The sequence below is a fragment of the Schistocerca gregaria genome, chromosome 3 (genome assembly GCF_023897955.1).
Source record: "Schistocerca gregaria isolate iqSchGreg1 chromosome 3, iqSchGreg1.2, whole genome shotgun sequence".
NCBI classification, from domain to species: domain Eukaryota; kingdom Metazoa; phylum Arthropoda; class Insecta; order Orthoptera; family Acrididae; genus Schistocerca; species Schistocerca gregaria.
This window is the reverse complement of record NC_064922.1, coordinates 854,807,035-854,830,391: the sequence shown is the minus strand read 5'-3', so window position 1 is coordinate 854,830,391 and position 23,357 is coordinate 854,807,035. Positions and strand designations below refer to the sequence as shown.

Here is a 23,357-nt window from a genome sequence, read left to right as displayed (position 1 = left end):
ATTCTAAATATTTTGCAATTTTATTGGAACGCACTGAAAGTAAAGCAAAGAAATCCATGGTTATGTACTGGAAGAGTGCCAGTTTTCCAATGAATGCAAATGTTAAGGGTGAATTTGATTACTCCACTTACAGATCAGAACAATTTTAATAAAAGGGGCTCCACGGTTTCAGAGTAATTTGAAATCATAACTGAAAAAATGGAAAAAAACAGAGTCAGAGCAACATTTGCAAACAGTTAATTGATTTCAAGAGCAGTTATTCACACTAAAATAACAGCTGTTCACAATTTCTTATGTGAAGTCCTTATCACAACTGTCAATTCGATGTTTTTTGCAGCCATTTCCTATTCTGTATGACAGAGCTGAAATAATAAACCTGATACACCAGTGCACCCATGTTCGTCCGCAGTCACTTATGTACTTTTTTTTATTGAAGGGGACTGCTACATACATTATCAATGCACGGTACAGCATAGTAATGGTTACCCCATTTCAGTGACAGAGGTACATCAGTCATATTGGAGTTTCTCAAAATAAGAAACTTAGTCGATGCAGAATTAATTTGGCAGCAATGACTCATCAATACAATTTGGGAAGCTATGCAAGGCATACACAGATTGGAGATACATTACAAGCTGCCCATTTGCCAACAGACTTGCTGTCACATCACAGAAGTTAGCACTGCTGAGCTCAGCTAGCACTCTGACAGACCATCTGAGTCTGCTGAGCACTCTCGGCAAGTGGGGTGTACTCAGCGCTCTTGAGGCATACAGAGGAGCTAGATGATTGAGAAATTCCTCCACAAAAAAAAGCAAATATTCCAGAACTCAGTCGAGAACAGCTGCCAACATGAATAACTTAGAAGTAGATATACTCAGAGTAGTGAAGCATCGTAAATCACTTACAAAAAGCAAATCTTCCAGTCCTCACTGTATACCAATTAGGTACCTTTCAGAATATGCTGATGCAACAGCTCCATATTTAACAATCATATACAACCGTTCGCTCAATGAAAGATCTGTACCCAAGGACTGGAATGTTGCACAGGCCACACCAATATTCAAGAAAAGTAGTAAGACTAATCTACTAAATTAAAGGGACATATAATTAATGTCAATACGTAGCAGGATTCTGGAATATATATTGTGTGTTGAACACAACTAGCTCTTTACTCGCATTAAGTATTGAGTGTTATTGACAAGGGATTTTTAATTGAGTCCGCATTTCTAGATTTCCAAAAGGCCTTAACCACTGTACCACACAAGCGGTTTGTAGTGAAATTGTGTGCTCATGGAATATCATCTCCGTTATGTGACTGGATTCGTCATTTCCTGTCAGAGAGGTCACAGTTCGTAATAACTGATGGAAAGTCATCGAGTAAAACATAGGTAATTTCTGGTGTTCCCCAAGGTAGTGTTATAGACCCTTTACTGTTCCTTATCTATACAAATGATTTGGGAGACAATACGAGCAGGTGTCTTAGGTTGTTAGCAGATGATGCTCTCGTTTATCATCTAGTACACACATCAGAAGATCAAAACAAATTGCAAAATGATTTAGAAAAGATATCTAAGTGGTACAACAATTGGCAGTTGACCATAAATAATGAAAAGTGTGAGATCAACCACATGAGTGCGAAAAGGAATCCACTAAACTTTCGTTACACAATAAGTTGGTCTAATCTGAAGTCTGTAAATTCAACAAAATACTACAAACAATTTAAATTGGAAAGAAAACAGAAAATGTTGTAGTTAAGGCAAACCAAAAACTGTGTTGTATTGGCAGAATACTTCCAAAATGTAACAGATATACTAAAGAGACTGCCTCCCTATACCTGTCCATCCTCTTTTGGAATAATGCTGCACGATCTGGGATTCTTACTAGATAGGAATAACAGAGTACACTGAGAAAGTACAAGGAGCATGTTTTGTATTATCACAGATATGATACACAATTTGGGATGGACACCATCAAAACAAAGACACTTTTCATTGCAGTGAAATCTGCTCACAAAATTTCAATCACCAACTTTCTCCTCCGAATGCGAAAATGTTTTATGGACACTCACCTGCATAAGGAGAAATGATCATCATAACAGAATAACGGACATTAGAGCTCGCATGGAAAGATATGGGTGGTCTTTTTTTGTGTGCACATTTCGAAAGTGGAATAATAAAGAATTATTGTAAAGGTGGTTCGATGAACCCTCTTCCAGGCACTTAAATGTGGTTTTGGTCTCATTTAATCTAACAACAGCAAGGAGTACAGTGTGTTGACCATGTGCCCCTCCATATCCACAACTGGTGATGCCTACGTGCCGACGATGGCACAGCGGTCGATTGATCCAGTCCTTCAAGACCTGTTCAGACGTAATATATTATAAGCTGACTGGAACAAATATTGGTTAATCCCCTTAAGAGAGCACACTGGTCACTTTAGAATGCTGCAGACAGCGTACAAATGGTAACAGGTGATCAGGTAACATGACCACCACAGGCCTAAGTAATGCAGAGTAGCAGTCAATTTGTACATCCCAGTCAGATGTAATGAATTTGCACAGTAAGGAGGTTCAATATTAAGACACGCAAGCAAAGGCGGAAAGGAGCTATCTCATTTTCACAAGGTTACAACCACATTGTCAAGCGAGTACCATTGTCAGTGACTGGCTTCAGTTGAACATGGTTTATTTTAAGAAACTTGGGGACACTCCTACTCCCCAAACAGAGGCAGTTGTCAAAGGCTAGAGGCAGTGTTAGCATTACGTCTTCCAAGGGTGACAAGTTTTTTGTACAGTGAGCCTACTTTTCTGAAATATACTCTTGACAGGGCAAGATAATTAGCCACTGATAAAATCTTTGTGTGTGTCCAACTAACCATGTGTTAATCACTTCTCAAGGGGAATAGTATCATTCTGAAAACTGGCCATCATTTATAGCTGCACATGAGTGTTGAAAACTACTTCACTTTGCATGAACAAAATATACTATGAGCATGCAAGAGAACTACTAGGATTATAAATTTGAAGAGGCACTTGAGGTTATGTACAGGTCTTGCTGTCACTAATAATGTCTTAATAGTTTAGTGGGCTAGCACACTGGCTGAAATGCAGTTGATCAACAGCAATGGTATATTCAAATCCCATCCACACATCATCCTTTATTTCTTTACTAATGAGATCATTGTATTATGTACCGGGTGGTTATAATGAAGCTGAAGGTGTTCCAAGTCCTGAAGTGCAGGCTGTATACATTTCATCACAAGTATGTTCATTAATATCCTGATGGACACAATCTTTCATATATCGCCCTGAAGTCACATGGATCTAGGCTGGGCGATTTGGAAGGCCACACATTTTTGAACTGCCTAGAGACAATGCAGTCATTACCGAAGGTTTCTTGATGCAAATCTTTCATCTGGCAAGTGACATATGGTGTTTCCTCATTTTGCACAAAAATATTGGTGTGGACACGACTGCACTCTTGAAAGTTGGAATCACATGTTGCACAAGGAGGTCTTTATAATGTGCAAATGTCACAGTACATGTAACAGGCCCATGAGGTATTGTCTCCTTGAAGAAAAACAGACCAAGAATGAATGATCTTGTGAAACCACACAACACAGTCACATAAGCTGGGTGCAGTGAATGTCCCTGCACAACACGTACCAGAGCAGAACCCCATATGTGACAGTCTTGGATATTCAAGGCATCATAGAGAGTAAAATGTGCCTCATCTGTCCAAAGAATATCCTCCAGCCACACATCACCCATTTCCACATTTGCAAAAAAACAAGGGGCACAGGGTCAGCATTGTAGCCTATCTTGGAGCTTCATTTGGTGTACTTTATGCATCTTTTAGGGAACAGTGTAAAATGCACAGCAAAATCTTTTGAACAACTGACCAGAGGAGGGAGAATTCCCATGACACTGCTTGAGTACTGGCTGCAGAATTCAAGCATGTGCTGCACCGTCAGCTATAGCTACATCAATTTCATCAACAACTGCCACAGAAATCGGCTGCCTCCCTCTCCTCGCTGCTCCACCAAATTCATCCGTTTCTCCAAATTTTTATCATATTCTTCAGCCCATTTATAGATATGAGGCTATTTCTGGTAGTGATATACCCACAGTGTAGCACTGCTACTGCTGCTGCTCTGACAAAATAACTTTACCAGCAGTGCACGGTCTTTCTTCTCAATAGCTACCGTGTTCCATACCGAAAACTTCAAACCTTAACCCTTCACCAGCAGTCATGTCACAAAATAAATCAATATGCTTCACCGAATGATGGACAGCATTCTGACATCAAAACTGGAAACATTTCACATTCTGACTGCTTACAGTCCTGCGATGTATACAGCCCACACTACAGCACTTTGAACACTAAGTGCAATGAAACCACCCTGTATAAAGTGAGTATAATGGATAGTATCTAAGTATTGCTTTGTTCTGCAAATAAAAATGAACATTGATTCCACAGAGACCTTGCAAAACTCTGCTTGCTCTGTTCCTCCACGAGACCTACAGACAACGACACTCAGATTTATGCCAGGCTGTGGAATTACAATCCCACATGCAGACTGACATACACACAACACAGAACAGCTGCATTTAGAGTGGAGCCATTACTGGGAAGCACTAACTGTTGATGAACAGAATTACGTTGTGATCAGCAACGAACATCGGTTCTGTGCTATCCCAGATGACAATCACTGGTGAGTACAGTGGCAGCCAGGTGACCTGGGGAGAGGTCACATTCTCCTGATGTTTTGGAGAGGCACAGTATTGTTACTCCTGGAGTCATTGTGTGGGGCCCATCAGGTATGACTCCAGGTCACGGCTGCTAGCCACTGAGGGAGCTCTGCCAGCAAAATGATACATTACAAACATTCTGTATCGCAAGTGCTACTACCCACATGGAAGTATCATGGCATCTTTTTTTAACAGTACAATGCTTATCCGTGCACGGCACATCTCCATGAACTGGCTGCACGACGCTGAGGAACTCGCGTGGCAGTAAGATACCTAGATCTGTCCTTGATGGAATGTGTGTGGGACCAACTTGGTTATCAGTTCCATCCTAGTACCAGTATCCTGTATATCAAGGACCAGTTACAATGGCTGCAGGCCAGCTTGCCTCAGGAGAGGCTACAAGTTTGTGATACCCTTCGCAGGTGAATCAGTGCACACATCCCGGGCAGAGGAGATGGCAACATCACCCTGTGAAGTGGACTTATATTGCCAAGTTCTTTGTAAATCTCACTCAAATTTGTAATCATTGGAAAACATCACAAACCCTTTCAGGCTGTGAAGCTTAATTTTGTTTCCTCCTCCTCTTCTGGGGGGCTTCACTTTTTTGTCATGCTCTATATATGCCTCCAGCTGCCATAACCTCAAGACACTTTACATTTAAAAACTACCTCCAGATGTCAGAATAGGCCAGATCCAATATATCTATAGCACTGGCTATTTCTAACACCTGTAATCACTAGAACACATCCAATTAATGAACCAGCATCAGGGTGGGTATGGCCATGTCTGAACTCAGTTGCCCATTCTGAGGCTTGAAAATTAGAAAGCATGTTCCTTACAGATCTTTACCAACTTCAAATGAATTTCTGTAACCAATAAATTGTTTATTTTATCTGCTTCAATGAAATACACATTATTTATTTTACAAATTCATACAAATAAAGCTTTTTTTTTAAATATATCATTGTCTGAACGTCATTTCCGTGCCAGCCCACAATATTTTCTTCTTGTTCCAATACAAGAGTAAATAAGCCATATAGAGCCACACTGTGTCTTGATGATTTCTTCCAGATACTGAATTGTGGTTTATTGGTATCCCGCCCCCGGGATTGGAATGACTCCTTACCCTCTCCCTTAAAACCCACATCCTTTCATCTTTCCTTTTCCTTCCCTCTTTCCTGACGAAGCAGCCGCAGGTTGCGAATGCTCGAAATTCTGTTTGCGTGTTTTATTTATTGTGCCTATCTACCGGCGCTTTCCCGCTTGGTAAGTCTTGGAATATTTGTTTTTAATATATATGGTTGAGTCATTTATGTAGAATAGGAACAGGATTGTCCCCAAAATGGAGCCTTGAGGCATATCTTGTGATACTGTACTCCATTTAGAATAATAATTCACTGCATTTGAAGTGTGTAAGTATGATATGAGCAAATTTAGGGCATTGTGCTTAATCCCCTATTTGCCTAATTTCTAGGTAAGTGAGATATGGTTCACAGAGTCGAATGCTTTTGTAAGATCACAGAGGATACCTGCAGGTTTACTCCTCTGACCCAATGACTTGCACATCTTTTCAACAAGGTTATTCACTGCATCCAGGGTTTGTTTTCATGGTTGAAATCAAAATGGTTACTTATAATAATATCATTTCTTACAATAAAGTTTTGATCTTGTTTGTTGCTACTTTCTCTCACACCTTTTGCAGGACAGGACAAATAGAAATAGGGCAAGAGTTTGCTATGTCTTTCCTCGATCCTTGAACGAAGGTCTAACTTCGTCATAATTCAACCCATCAGAAAATAACCCATTTTAGACTGTATATAAGGTACTGGAATAGTTAAAGCAAATTAGAAAAACCTCAGAATTACACCTTCATTTTACTTCTGTACATAAATATCATCCACATTTAACTAACACATATCTTGATGAAATGTCAAATTGCATCGAATTCTGCAACATGAGATTGCAGCCAGCATGTGATAGCAAATTAAAATTCCTCAGCCAAGTCACTTTTCACATGTGTTTGAAGAGGTAGAAATCAGTTGCAACCAAGTCTGGGCTGTAGAAAGGATGTTAAAAATGTCCCATCTGAACTGATGTGACAATTTGTGTGTTTGCTGGGCAGTGTGTAGCCCTGCACTCCTGTACAAAAAGAACAGCAGCAGTGGTGGTGAAGAAACTCGTTTTGAATGGCTCCTCTTAGTTCTGTTAATAGTCATAGCATGCTTCAAAATTTGTTGTCCTTCCACATTCCATGTAATCTTCAAACAAGATTATTTCAGCAGTCCAAAAAATGGCAGTCCTAACCTTTCCAGCTCCCACATGTTCTTTGGTTTCTTTTGGCTTGTTGAGGTGGTATAGACCCATACCAATGACTTCTGTTCCACCTCTTGGTTAGTATAGGAAACGTGTCTCATTACCAATCACAATTCTGTCTTCTCCTGCCGTACTGTAATAAAAAAGATTCTCAGAAAGGAGTTTTGGAACCCAGTAAGCAAAGAACATGTGGTCCCCTAACTGTTTAGTCACATTCTCATGCAAAACACTAAATGAAATCTGCAGAAAGTTCTCCAACAGTTGGGCTATAATGAAACACTAAAACACTGCTTTTCATTAATATTTTTATCAATTTTCTGTATAGTTTTAACCATTTGACTGCAATAGACGTGCTCACCATTCCATGCTGAGTGCGACTTTGTTGACACCTAGTACCTGTGAGAGAGCATGCTCCAGACGCTACCTGCATACTGGCTTGCCACACAGTCTGGCTCACATGTGCTGAATATTCCTAGTGCACTAGGTGTGACAATGTCATCTGTCCGTCTGCATTTCACCAAATCCCAATACAAAATAAACACAGTTACTCTAACAACTTAAATTTTTTTTCTGTTTACAACATCTCTAGAAATAAATCACTGCATATGCAAGCACATTTGTTTATCAATATGGTTTTGCACATAAGGATCCATCTTCCCTGTTATTTCTAGTAAGATGCTGGAAGCCTGTGATGAAAGTGACATGTCACTTTCGATTCATCACTGAAACATAGTCTTCTCTCATATTTACTCTTCCATAACCAGCTACCCTACATATACCCAAATATCTGAGAATTCATTGTACTAGTCAAATCTGTAGCAGTATGACGCTCCACTGTTGGACGACTATGTACACATCTTAGCTACTACAGCACAAAACTGCATTATCTTTGGTGCATCCTGTAGCGAGTTGTAGTTGCCCGTACCAGAAATGTGTTTCAGTGTTTCTGAAAATTGTGAAATGGATAATGTGAAGAAGCAACAGACTTGCATCAAATTCTGTTTCAAGGTGAAGAAAACTACAGCCGAAACCCACTGCATTGTGACAGAGGCATCTGGTGAGAGTGAGCCGAGTCAAGCAAGAACATTTGAGTGGTTCAGGCACTTCACTTCAAGGAAGATCATGAATCTGATCAAGATCACAAAAATTCTGGTCAACAGTCAACAAGCACAATACCAGAAATGATCCTGAAAGTGCAGACCACGATTCACAAAGACTGAAGGCAAACAATTTATGATGTTTGTAACAGGCTTGGGCTGTCAAAGTACATGTCAATAAATTCTCGCTGATGAACTCCACACGAGATGAACTGCAGCCAAGTCTGCCCCTCAGATTAGATTAGCTTTCTCAGCACTGACCAACAAAACCTTAATATACAGACCTGCAACAATGAGTTCAAGTATGGTTGTGACCTTAAAATGAAGCGGGAATCATTGCAATGGAAAACACCATCTTCTCCAAGACTGAAAATAGACGAGTTTGCAGCAACTTGAAGTTAATACTGATCTTTTGTAAGTTCCTTCCACCTGGTCACATTGTGGACAGGCAGGTTTACTGTGAGGTTTTGAGGTGACTGATGGAAAATGCTTGGTGTAAATGGGTAGAGTTGTAGAAAAAGAAAGACTGGTTGGTGCACCTCAATTGTTGTGAAGGAATTCCTGGCTGAAAAGAACATGGAAACACTCACCCACCCTCTCTACTCACCACACCTAGTGCCACGTGTCTTCTACCTGTTTCCAAAGATGAAAACTGCATTGAAAGGGCAACAATTTGACTTTACTGAAGACATCCAAATGGAATCTCAATGGATTCTGAACACCATCACCCTGCAGGTTTCCAGGAGTGCTTCCAAAAATGGGAACAACACTGGGATCATTGTATAATTGCGCAAGATGACTACTTGGGAGGTGACAGGACACTAGGACATAAGCATAATTTTCTGATTTTTAAATGAAATTCTTGGATATTTTGGTTAGGAAATAATAGCCATAGCTGTAATAACACAAGGAAAGGGAGAAGCCATCAGTGATATCAATATTATATTGGCAGTCATTGGGAACCACATTACTAACTTTTTCATTCCATGTCTGCTGATTCCAATCACAAATTGTGAGTGATGCAGTTGAGCAGGCATGTGGGCTGCTAATGAAATACTTCCATCCAATTTTAAGAAAACTGTCTGGTGAAAAAGTCTGGTTCTTTCATGTCTTACAGCACAATTTCTTTGTTCGATAGAGGACTGAATTTCTTTTTGCTACTTATCCTAGTTATCATGCAGCACCCAATGAAGTAAAGCATTGCATGAAATTTTAAATCTGTACATTGTGTAAAATTTCCATATGGATTATTTTAGGTCACTCATTGCTGTGTATGAAATGTACCTAATACATCAAATTGTATCTGAACCTGAGAACAGAGCGATATATATTACCATTCTCAAGATACTGATTTTGTATCTATGGGAGGGTTGCGCACATTGTGCCTGTGTACTCTCCATGCACAACGTGAATTATGTGGTCTCATTACCGATCAGATTTCACAAACAGCTCAAGATATCAAAATACGGTTTTCTGCAAATGATAGCATGTAAAGAGGTGCATACACTGATGCATGAGTAATACTCACAACTTTATCTGTAAAGATACAGAAGTAACTAGAAATTTTTCAATGGGGCGATATATTTCTTTTAACAGCACTGCACACATTAATATTCATGATATTCTATGTTGGAAACTCAGTTTTAATCGAAACCTGCTTGTTCTTATGTCAAAACATGTAATCAATACATAACTTAATGTTTTAATTATTCCAGTTTTGTTAATTTAGAAACTGTAAAATATATTATACCTACATGTAATGACATCACCTTGCCAACTAGTTTCTCCAGCAACACTACTGCAGTGGTCTTTATACGAATGTGTTTGATACTCTGTTTCAGTTTCTTTTATTCCATGGAGCCAAGTACTAGCTGTAACTGCCTGTCACCATCTTCATGATTTCTTCCTCTGTACTATCACAACAATTTCTTATTTTCTCAGTCAAAAATGATGATGATGACAGCAACACAAATAAGATTGCAGCAGCAAACACACACAGGCTGTAGTGGTTACGCATGCTTTATTTATTCGTTGATTGTTTGTTGTCCTCAGTGTCGATGAACTGGCTGAAAAAATAGGGGGTGGACGTGCAGTACTGTCTTCTGTGAATGATGTAGCCGACAGATGCACAGTTGCGTTTCACAGTCTTTTACTATCACTTTCCACAACCCCCCCTCCCTCTCCCCCTGCCACCCCAGCCAATAATACACAGTTATATATGGCCAGTGCACTATAAGTCTCATTAATAGTTAGCAGGCAAACCATCCACATACTGCTACAATAGTTTACTGTTGAACATCTATGAGCAATAAAAGCCTAACCACAAAGTTTACAGTTCTTTAAGAATAGAAAGGTACGTATGCAGCAGACACTATCACTGTTTTAACACCCGCCTAAATTCTGTAACACTTATTACACTGTTAAGTTGATGCACTGTTGTCGTTCCAACGAACATTCATTCCTCGTCTGAAACTCTGCCGTGGACTGACTGTCTCGTGACCAAAAACCGGGCCCTTATATATCCTCACAATAATAGGGGCTGAAACTACACATTGTTTGTAACTCATTAAATTATCTATATACATAAAAAATTCGTTCCTTTTAAGAGTTTCTTCTAGTACAAAGTTTAGGCAGAATTATTTGTTTAAATCGTGAAATTAACGAATACAGTTATGCAAACAATACTTTTCACAAATCTTTTAATTACCTGGGACTTAATTAAGGGCTGGCTTTGATAACATGTTTTTGAAGAGAGCCAAATAGATACTTTAAGATTACTAGTATTTCGCCTTCCAAATGTTTACAATTATTGCAGACTATATATTTGTTTATATGTCAGCAATAGAATTTATGTTACGAAACAATTACTGATTTCACCCTATAACAAAAGATACTAACTAGGAACAGTTAAAATAAATTAGAAAATCAATTACGTACATAAAACTAAGCACAAAATTAGATCTGGTGTTATATTCTTTAAAACTGAGGGACAACCTTTCTCTTTTCTGAAAATAGAGATTATATTCACGTATGTTAATGGTAATCAGTTAAAAATTGTAATGGTAATCAGTTAAAATTGAAAAAAAATGAATATAAGGAGGCAGATGTCAAAACAAGACGAGGTAAAAATATCCCAGCTCGCTTCGTCACAAGACGATGGAGAGCTGCTTAAGCGCTCAGGGTAGAGTTGCACCTACTTGGTTGCTCTACCTGGCCGCTACGTGGCTCACATATCTACGCATATGGAACACCCAGAAACCCAAGCAGCAGCCCATCCTAACACATCATGAGCACAAACGCATCAGCAACAGGGTGCATGTCTACACATCTTGAGCAAATGACTTAACAAACAAAGGCATGTGTAATCGTGCATTGAGCACCTGGAGACAGTAGTAACAGTACACGTTAATACAGGCAGAGCAGTTACAGGGATAATATTTGCTACCTTATTTTATGGTGGATTTTTTTGTGCTCATAGCTGAGGTCTAATGAAGGTGGCAATAATAGTTCACGTAATTTGTATGTCTGTAGCCTATCTCTCACCTATGTGGTGTTTGTTAGCAGTAACTTTTAGCCTTGTGAAGCACGAGCCCAACAATTCAGTGGCTGCAGGAAGCAAAGGCCTGTTGTGCCACTCCACAAGCCTTCCGGCTGTGTTTGAGGTGTGGTCTTCCAGCTATGTTGGAGGCATGGCCGCTATTACTATAGCGGGCGGAACTGGTCACCTTGGCAGGTTGCCTTCTTTAAATGAAGTTTTACTTTTTCCTTCTTAAGGCTCTAATGTACTTGCTTTAACTTCTAAATATGCTGCCTACAGGCCTATATGTGAGCGATATTTTAATTAGATTTTGAGGTAGTTCCTTTGCCCGTACAAATATTTGCATACATACTTGGTATGCTGAGGAAAATTTTAACATAGTTTCCATTCTAACTATCATCTCCTTTGACTTCTACTTTTAATGAGAACTCACTATTCTTTGCTAGAGTTTAATTTGTCATTGTACCATTCTATGGATGTAAGAAAATTTGTTAGATCTGCCATGCTTGGCTGTTTAGAATAAACTACCAGTTGTTAATTTAATATCTGGGACTGTTAAAGAAGATTGTGCAAGAGTTATCTTTTTACTTATTTATTGTGTAAGAGAGGTTTTAATATGTTTTATTTTATTTGTTGCTGGTATCGATTCCTTAGGGTAGCAAGGATTGGAAGTTTGTCACGTCAACCTTTGGTTAAAATTTACAAAGGCTTATTTCCATTTAACCTCTTATGTTCAGACATATTTGGTGATTATTGCGTTTTATTTTGTGCTATCATGTGCACTTACATAAATGGGATCATTCAAAGGGTGGTTTTTGAAATAGCTAAAATAAGAATAAAGTTCAGAAATAGCAGTTTAATAACATTTATCCTTTATGGATCACGTAATAGTAACATGGAAGAACTGTCATCTCATAAAAAACAGACTATAACATTAGGGGGGGTGTGAACACTGACTCCGTAACTAATAGTGTAAATTACCTTAGATATGTTGTTATGTTACAGTCCTATAATTACACCCATGTGAATTCAACACCAACAAAATGACATGCGACTCTCAGACATGAAGTGACCACATTATTACAAACTTAAGCAAAGAAGACCTTTTAGTTAGAACTGTTGAGAACCATACTTCAGATAATTGTGCATTAGTCCCAGAGTGTCATACAGACAAAGAAATAGTATCTCACAGGTACCTAATCAACTATGAAACAAAGGTAGAGTATCAAACATTAAAGGAAACCCTGGTACACACAAACTGGCATCCAGTAGGCCTACATGAAACAGAAGATATTGATGAAAAGTGGGAAAAGTTTTAAGCAATGTTAACCCATTGTCTCTATCAAGTGCGTCCAGTGGTCAAAATGCTATGGAAAACAGACAGTTCCTAGAATCTTAAACTTCCCCCTAACGTGACAAAATTAAAGGAAGATATGAAGGATTTGTTCTTTTTAGAGAAACCAAACTGCAGTAATTCCAATCTAAATACAAAGCATGTAGAAAAAACTACAGGGAAGCAATTAAAAGCACAAATGTAAGCAAAACAGATGAGCGTCTCAAAGAAAGTATGTAAGAGATTCGTAAAATAGTGATGATGCAACTGACGCACCATAGGTGCTAAATCTCAGTAATGTCTAATTCATTCTTCCTGAGGTGAGTTACAGAATTTGAAATACTGAAAACCATTTCCAACTTCATCACAAATGCATGCAGTGTCTGGGATGAAACTTCAGCCAAATTTCTGAAAGAATGTGGAAATGAATTAATAAAGCCACTACAACACTTAATAAACAGCTCTTTCTGTCAGGATTCAATTCCTGACTTGTTAAAAGTCACTGACATAAGACCAGTGCATAACAAAGGAATAACTAACAATATATAAAATTATAGGCCTAATTCATTGACAACAATACTCATTGGGAGTGCTACTTCTTGATCAACTTTAATGGTTTTTCTGAAAGTGCATAAAAGAGCTCTCAGCATAGTTTCAGGAAGGGTAGGTCTACACCAACAGCTGTACACACATTTTTCAAGTGGTACTGAATAAAATTGATGATGGAAACAAAATTATTGGTACTTTTTTAGACCCATCCAAGGCTCCTGAATATGTAAATCTTTCTACTGTTCTATATGAATTAGAACCTTATGGAGTCAGAGGAGTGGCATTGGATTTGTTATGATCCTACCTTGCTGATAGACAAAATGTTAAGCTGTATCATGCAACTGGGGGACATGTACAAACAGTAAAATCGCCTTATGAAATTCTTAACAGAGAGCCCCTCAAGGAAGTGTTATCAGGCCTTTTTTGTTTATTGTGTACATCAATGATATATCAATTTCACAACATTCAAACTTAGTAAATTGTGCTGACGATATCTCCTTCATAAACTGGGGCTCTCCAAAACATTTCACAGAATCTCTCTCCAAAAACAAATTGGGACTAAATAAGAACAAGAAAATACTGATGGAGTTTCTGGTAAATTATAAATCAAGACAAGTTGATAATGAGCCAGAGGTATCAGTTGAAACAACTGATAAACATAAATTTCTGGATATTATGGTAGATGAATATCTAACGTGAAAGGAGAACATCAGCTACATGTGTAAAAAAAAAACAATTTCCTATAGCACCTCCCTGCTAAAACACATTTCTAGCACAATAGTACCACCTGTCTTGAGACAAATCTATTTTACAATATGGTATCGAGATTTGGGGTGGGGCGCCAACAGTATACATGGATAGGGATTTTGGAGCCCAGGAAAGAGCAATTAGGATAATACCTAATATTAGTGAACATCAGTCCTGCGGAGAATACGTCATTAAGCCTAACATATTGACAATGTATTCGTTGTATGCTCTGAGAACTATATGCTCTGTAAAAGAAAATACAGAGCATAGTATAACCAAAACCCTAATTACAATACAAGAAGAACAGATTACCACATAAAATTTAATGAGAAAAGAGCAACAGATCATAGTGCATTTTCTGCTGGAAGACATTTTTATAACCGACAGTCAAATAACATAAAACTGTTGAATGGAAACAGATTTAAGACAAAATTAAAGTAACTGTTAACTGAAATGTTTGTACTCCATCAAGAATTTTTAATGTTGTTGTGCATAATTTATCTTTATTTCTAAACTCTTGTTAATGTTTATATACAGACTAAGTCCATGACAAAGTTATTATGGACAAATAAACCTATTATTATTATTATTATTATTATTATTATTATTATTATTATTATTATTATTATTAAAAAAAATGATGGAAAATTGTGGACCCAACCTTCCATGGGATTCTTTTCCTACTCCAATGTGCATCTTTAAGTTTCCCAGTCATTTATCAGTTATTAAATAAGCACCTTACATAATTCTGAAAAATCATTATTAACCAAATAGCTGTTTGTCACTTTACTAAAACATACAAAGCAACATTTTTCATTTTCTTTGTACTTGATTGCGGGTTATGTGACGGATGTTTTATGGGTATATGTGTTGTCATTGTGTCTGATCACCGTTCCCACCACCCCCACCCCAGTTGCACATTAAGGATTACTTATTGTCTGACCAAAACTTGTAATTTCAATAAAGTGTCAAACTTTTTTTCAGAAGTATTTAAATAAAGTAAATCACAGCCTCTGTGAAATATTGTGCATATCTTCAAGAACATACAAAACTTGTAGTAGTTGAACAATGAAACAAACACGCATGTATGCACACTCATTCTTACTTTCATACCAACCAAAACTTTCTGGTATTTTGTTGTATCAGTAAAAAGTGCATATACAGCACAAAACTAATTAAGGAACAAGTTATCTGTTGTATAAATATTCAACAGAAATAATTGACACCTTGAAGTACTGTTCATCGTACACAGGCTTATCATTAAAATTACAAGGTTCCACAATCGAAGAAGAGCTGTGTAACGTGTTGTTCTACATATCATATGAAAGGCTAATTTTAATATGATCAGAGTACTTTAAGCTTATGAATCATCTTACTTACAACAGTTCTTTCCATATACTCCTCAAACTCTGAAGGGAAAATGACTGAGGTATTTAACTAGGGACCTGAAAATGTAGCATCTAATTTTAGCAAAATTCGCACCTATCTTTGGCAGAAGTTGCAACTGTTTTACTGTCTGTAAATGATTACACACAGATTTAAAAGGCTGTCATACTATGTACCTGAAGACAAAACCTTAGTGCTTTGAAATAATTTTCTGGTGATAGGGTGCTTTCTGTCTGGAATGTTTGCTTTTGTAAAAACAGGAAGAGTGTTCTGAAAAGGGCTACGCTTTTTTTCTTCTTTTGGCTCTATTCAAGTTTTTAACAAATAATTGTTTCAGCTCAGAAGGAGTAGCATTTTCCCACTGGTCAACTAAGTGCATCACAGATTTAAGGTGTTTCATGAAATTTGCTTTTTGGCCTAATTCTATAATTAAAAAATCTGAAGATATTAATTATGATCTTTCATGGGCATTCGTAGTCATCCAACCAACAGTTGACAGTACTGAAGAAAAAACTGAGAAGGCACATAGCATATAAAGTAACTCTGCACATTAAGGGATGACTTTCAGCAGAGTCAAAATATGCTGACAAATTTTTACTGGTTGCTATAGTGCAGAGTGGTGACACTATAGAATGGCAGTTGGCATTAGGCACAATCAAACTAGAATTATGACGGCCAGAGGGGGGTGACAAGCAGTGCGGGGAAACGAGTCCCACCTCCTCCTCCAAGGGCAACAGCCTACCCCCGTGTCCTGCATTTCGCCAATCCCTTCTTGTGTTGTGAGGATGGTAACCATACTCTTGTGTTGGACCAGGATTATTCTCTTCACTCATTTCAAAATAAGAAAACAACAAGCAATCCACAACACAAAGCATTCGGTAACAGCTACGAAGTAATTACTTGCCAAGGGTGAAAATTCACTAATAAGTTAGTTCAGGCCTGGCCTCCGTTGGCATTTAATGCAATCAAACTTCCGAACACCCACTCCCCAGAACTGCCACATTAAATGTGTCCCCACTATAGCAATTTCCTAAACTGTAGCTGAAAGACAAATGTACTTATTTCTTTGTTTTTAGATGCAAGGGCCCATGGACGAGTACAAAGTAGCATACGTGGTATGTATTGTGTACAGATCATTCAACTGTCCACAATTAGTGTGGCGCCACAGCATTGGCCACAATGATATTATGTTGTCTTTGTGCACTTTTTATTTTGTAAACACAGTCTTATGCATATTATCTTACCAAACTCAGCTTCATCAGATGAGGCGCAATACCAGTAACCAAATATTGGTTACATTTCCCACATATATGGGAAGAAGATAAAATTATTTCAAACTATCTCTGATAAAATAGTTCATCTGTATACATACAATTCACTATGAAACACCATCTATTAGATAATTTCACATTTTCACATTTTGAGGCAGAATTTACATCTATATTTGCATTTACTGCAAAATGTAAAATTTTCAAGTTCCTATGCACAACATACCATACACCTCACATCTCTGTACATACAGGGTGTCTTAAGAGGAACGGTCAGTATTCAGGGATACAACAGCAACACTCATTCAAAGCAAAATTGTGAAGAAAACATGGTCTCTAAAATGCACAACTTGAGAGCTATGAGCACTAGTTGTACTGAACTTTACATGACTTTTGCTTAGAATGACGGTTCCTGTCATATACCTGAATGTTGACCATTCCTCATGTGACGCTCTTATTCTTCGGACCACTACAATCAGTGAAACAAATGTATGACCCCGTGATGAGAGTAAAGACAAAGGAACACTGCATCATAATGTGGAACAACACAGGTACTGCAATACTGTATTTATCTGCCAGCACTGGGCAGCTGACTTTAAGCCATGAGTCATACTCAGTTAATCAAATAGTAAGGTGACTGCTCACATAAATGGGAAATTGGCTTCAAGTTCCGATCGACACACACACACACACACACACACACACACACACACACACACACACACACACCTCTACTAAGGATAGATAAATAATGTGCTGTTATTTTATATATAAAATGCTTTAATACAATAGAACAGAAATACAGTATTACATTTATATTCCTGATAGCTTATGATTGTTTTTTCGATCTACCTGTTGTCTGCGTGTCAGCTGTGGTGTTAGAGGCCGCAAACTTGTGCTGTCATATGGTAAGACTGCTGGTAATCCTGCTTTTCGCTGTGTCTCCAATAATTCTTGTTCTAATTGAATAACCTACAAAAGATACACTTCATTACTGCAGATCTTATAAACGTTAACATACTGCAAATTCCACAGTACACAGTACACAGAAATAAGGGTGCACAACCAATTGCCTGGAAACAAATGAATCTTTTCTTTCATCTTTGTCTTCTGAAGTCCTCAGAACAGAAGGTGCTTTCACATCCTGGCATCTGAGTGCCAAGCATCTGAGCCTCTACTTTCAAAACTATCACTACTTCTTCCGCAAGAAAGGAATATAAAAGTTACAAAATCTAGGAATAGTTTTTTCTACTTTTAGGTATTTCTGGCGGCAATACTTAGGATTTCATGATCAGTGTAAATACTGGTGAAACATTCTTCATTGTGAGTATTATCCAAAACCCCTGGTTCTCAGCTCAGCATTTCCTACTTATTTTTCTTCAAGTTAAAAAAATAAAAATAGAAGATGCGCACAATAATAGTACATGCATATCAGTGATACGGGAAATTAAATATGAAAAAGGAAGAATGTGGTCAAGATAGATTAGATATAACAATAGTCTATGATAGAAGAGGTAGCGAAAAGACTGAGAAAGCAAGGAAGAAACAAAAAATTCAGCACAAGACTACAGCATGAGGCGTATTATGAAATACATGGTATATGGAGGAGGATTACTGAAGAACACATTCTTGTGGATTCCGGCTCTAGCCATTTCTGCCTTTGGGGGCAGTTGGGTGGCAGACAAAGATGACTAATAGTACAAGAACAGCTCAGTATTTAGTTGATTCAAGGTTTTTACAAACAAGCAATGCAGGAGTTTCTTTAAACTGTTCCTGTCCACAACACTGTGCATGGTACATACCCGATCTTTCAGGCTCTTGACGAGAGCATTGTATTCTGTGTCCTTCTCTTGCAGAAGCTGAAGGTAGAACTCTTCTCGATGGATCATGTCTGCTTCACGTTGGGTGAATTCCCTCAAAAGTCTCTTAGCCTTTGCATACTTCTTTTCTAAAGCTGCATACTGAGCCTGAAATAATTGAAAATAATAATAATTTTTTACTACCCCATAAGAATATTTGTGAGAAAAAAAGAGATTACAAATGAAGAAATATCATCAAATTATTAAAATTTAAATTGTATAAATATTTACTCCGATGTTGGGAGTCCATAGTCAACTTAGTTTTATACCATAGGCTTTCAGTCCAGATGTTTTAACTTAACTAAATACTGCCCATGAATGCCTATACTGTATTAATACAATTGCAACTACATAACACAAAACTATTCCATTTGATATTTCTCTTGTGCATGGTAAGTAAACATGTTCAAAAGGTAATTTGAGTGGTCAGTCAATGTTTTGGTTTCACTTCTCAGGGAATTAACTAGCTAACTCCTGTGTTTTAGACTATATCCTTCTATCTGTTGCATAATACATCTTATTTACATCCTCAACAGGAAAACAGTAACTAAGCTGCATTTATCAGTGCTTTGGTGATACTATCCACTTGCAATACTGCCACAATGGTACCTTTTTCAACCCATTCAGCTTATGAGTCTGAAACAACAACATGTTTTTCTCACCTGTGACTGTGAAAGCATTTCCTGCATGTTTGCGATTTCTTTTTTGGCTGCCAGGAGATTCCTGTCTGTCTCTCTAAGACGTGCTGTGGAGTGGCGGAGTCGCTCCAAAAATTCCTCATTATCCACACCATTCTGCTCCATTTCAACAAGCTAGAATTAAATATTGCTATCAAAGCAACAAAAATCAGCTATAGCTAAAGTGTTAAAATGCAACTTTTTGTACCAAATAACTTTTTATTTTATTTTACTGTAGCTGACTCAGTATGGACCAAGCTCATTACACACTAAAATCACAATTACATTAGAAAAACTTATAATGTTTTGTCAAATGAATACAGTAAACTAAACTGTGTCTATCTGCAGCAATCACTTATTGCCAATATATTTCTGTTACAACACTAACTGATAGTGTTTCAGTGCCATGTCATTAATTACTTTTTGGCAAGAGAGCCTGTTCTTGGAAATAACACTAGCCTTCTTTTGGAAATAACACAGCCAGTATTTTTTTTTCAGAATAATATTTTGAAGAACAAAGAGATAGAGCCTGATAAAAAATGTCAATAACAATCTTACAAACCCATAGAAAACAGAATTATGGACATAAAAATTTCAAGAAGTTCAGCTTTAATGATGTCATAGCAAACAAAGCTGCAGTAGCAATTTGAATTTAAAGTATTATCATTTACAAATGGCCACTTGAACAAGATTTAGAGTCTATTTAATTTTACATTCAGTACTGTGGCATTTGCGGCATTTGAATAAGTCATGCAATACACGAGACCTGGGTAATGGAGAGGCTTGCAGGGCCCAGATTCATATGATAAGACGTACTAGTACACTTAAAGGCAGCGCTTATGTCTTTCAGTGAGTTGTCTCCGTTATCTCTAAATAATTCTTAATTTTCAACCAGAACTTTCCATACAGTAACATACCAGTAAAGGTGAACAGCTGCTGTTTGTTTTGAAGCAGATGTACTTGTAGCACAGAGGGGAGCACGGTGGGGTGCATACACACAAGGCAGGGTTTGCCAAAGCTGCTCTTTAGCAAAACTGAATGTCTGGGTGAATTGATACACAACTCACAGATCAATGTGTGTTTTAGGGTACTTATTAGTCTAGAAGTGGAGAACATTATATTCCAACATGAAGTCACAGGAACAGAGGATAAAAAATGGCTGCAGCTGCAAATGACACTTTACTGTGGGCTCTTTGAAATTTGGTAAGTAATGTGTGGAAGTGTAACCTGGCTGGTGCAAAAACTATATCTTCAAGAGCAACAAAAGCAGTGGGGTTAATATGGAGGATATAAGCAGGAGTGAAGGAGAAGAAATGGAAGGAACAACAAGGAACTGTGTGGGTGCCTACAAAAAGCTGTGTACATAATGGTGATCTCAGACTGGATTAAATAAGCACCATCAGCTTATCACTTCCCTTCTAATTACTCAAGAAGCTAGTTGGAGCTAGTTCCGTAGTGACAAAAAACAGAAGCCAAGTGTCACTAACACCAGTCTGTCAATATACTCTACAGAAGTAGATAACCTTGGATAAGCATTTACTGTCAAACATATTTTGACTGTGCGACCCCTGACGTTTCTCCCTTACAATAAGATGTAGGAATGAGTGTGTGAATTAATTAATTGATGTAAAATAATGCAAAAGAAATCAGAGGCATCAAATAATATTGTGATTTGGGGGGTAGGGGGCCTGAGATTAAGTGCTCATAGTGACTGAAGGGGGTGCAGTGAAATGAATACATATATAGGGAAAAGGATAGCATGATGAAATGCATGGCTTCCGGTCTTTCAGTAGCATTACTTAAGTTCCTTCACACTTTGTTCTGTCTCTCACCATTCTAACCATAGCTGCTATTTATATTTCAACTTGGGCTGCCACATGCTATTTTTCATTTTAATCTTTGTATCTAACTCATTTTCACTCCTTTGCTTTACGCTAATTTCCATTCTCTATTACAGACAGTACATTCCCACTGATTTTTACTTTGAACTGCCTACCACCTGTATTTACCTCACAAATTGCTCTTTTTTACCCATAAGTCATAAAAATGACAGAAGCAAAAAGTGTTCCGACTGTTAAGTACTGAACTCAAACTTTTTAATTTGCCAGAAAGTTTCATATCAGCACACACTCTGCTGCAGAGTGAAAATTTCATTCTGGAGTTGTTTCAACCTCTCCAAGATCACTGACCACTTATGTATACCATTTTTCTTACCATTAATTACTTAGATTTTGACATATTTTGTTCTGATACAATGAATTATACTACATTACATAATTGTTGATAGCATAAATTATTGAATTACATGGACAAGAGTGGTATGAGGGTTTAATTAAATTTTTCCAAAATACGGTGCTTCACTTTTGTTAGACTTTAATTAGGCAGAAATTCTACAGCAAAAATGAAAAAAAAAGGCTGTAACATTATTAAAACAGCAAGGTAAAAATGCTCAAAGTGTCTTTTGAATGCCATACAGGGTATCTAGCCTATCACTGAAGTACTGGTGCAGATCTAGATTTTGTATGCACAGTTCTTTTAGTCTGGATGAACAACATACTGAGCAAATTTTATAAATATCCTCTCAGTATCACAATTTTTTGGCGGTACTAGATGTTAGCAATAGGGAAATGTGGACTCTTCATCTTGAACATTGTATATATCACTCTGTTTCCGCCCCCCCCCCCCTTTTTTTTAACACACTAGGCAAATATAGTCAACCACATACACAGCAAATTACCATATACGGAACACCTATTCATTCCTTCATGCATCAAAAAGTATGCGTAACTAGATGCATCAACCACACAAGGAACAAATAGATAGATATTTACACACACACACACACACACACACACACACACACACACACACACACACACACACAGAGAGAGAGAGAGAGAGAGAGAGAGAGAGAGAGAGAGAGAGAGAGAGAAGTACGAGAGGCATGGAAATATTGCTATCCTCAGATAATACTTACTTTTGATCTGAATCTTGCAACATCACCATCTACTACAGCTAGCTTACACTGACTCTGTAAAAAATTGAACAAGCAGCATATAACATACACAGAAAGCAGCATGCATTATAACAATTGCAATACATTCCAGCTTCAAAACAGTAATTCTAATAATTACCAGAACAGAAACTAAAACATTTAGAGCAACAAAATGCATCACAAACACTGCATTCTTCTTCAGAGACAATGAGACATACATTACAGTGTGAATGATTAAGTGCAGGTGGAATCAGGAGAGTACGAACAAGTATTACACACACACTGGATTTTTATTAAACTGTGGCAAAAGTTTTATTGCGTAGGTAGTTTCTCTATTCATAAGTAAATCAATGAGGGCTACCACTAGTCCAGGACAAGACAACAGAACTGAGGTATTACATTATGATTATTCCTCTATGTATGTCTTGTTTTATTCCAGGTATCTAAGACATACATTTTCTTTTGTTGCTATCACCACACTATTCAAATTCATGTTTAAACAAGTATCTCCTTCAGAAGGAGTAGGCCCTAAAAATTTATAAAAATGATTACAAACTACTAAACTAAACTACTGCCTAAACAGGTCATGAAGGCCCAAGGGTACTGAGCAGCCGCCGTGCCATCCTCAGCTCATAGGCATCATCACCACTTGCGGATATGGAGGGGCATGTGGTCAGCACAACAACATTATTTTGTTCTTTTAGTTCAGTCGACTCAGGATATGTATATTATTACCCTGAAAATTTGAATACTCTACTCAAAGTGGCTTCTGAGATTTAGGGAAAAATTCAACATAAAATGTAAGTTTTCAAGAATAGCTTCTAAAGTTTCAGAAGACTTTAACT

The 23,357-nt window shown here is 37.6% G+C and overlaps 1 protein-coding gene across 1 annotated transcript in view; it reads right to left on the bottom strand.

Moving 5' to 3' along the window:
* The window catches only part of LOC126355627 (uncharacterized), a 791,356-nt gene that overhangs the window by 72,642 nt on the left and 695,357 nt on the right, over positions 1 to 23,357 (bottom strand). The window contains exons 18-21 of the mRNA XM_050005990.1: positions 22,495 to 22,548; positions 19,503 to 19,652; positions 18,784 to 18,948; positions 17,834 to 17,953 (exon numbers count right to left, since the gene is read on the bottom strand). Coding sequence (XP_049861947.1) covers positions 17,834 to 17,953; positions 18,784 to 18,948; positions 19,503 to 19,652; positions 22,495 to 22,548 — 489 coding nt within the window. The remainder of the gene's footprint in view (positions 1 to 17,833; positions 17,954 to 18,783; positions 18,949 to 19,502; positions 19,653 to 22,494; positions 22,549 to 23,357) is intronic.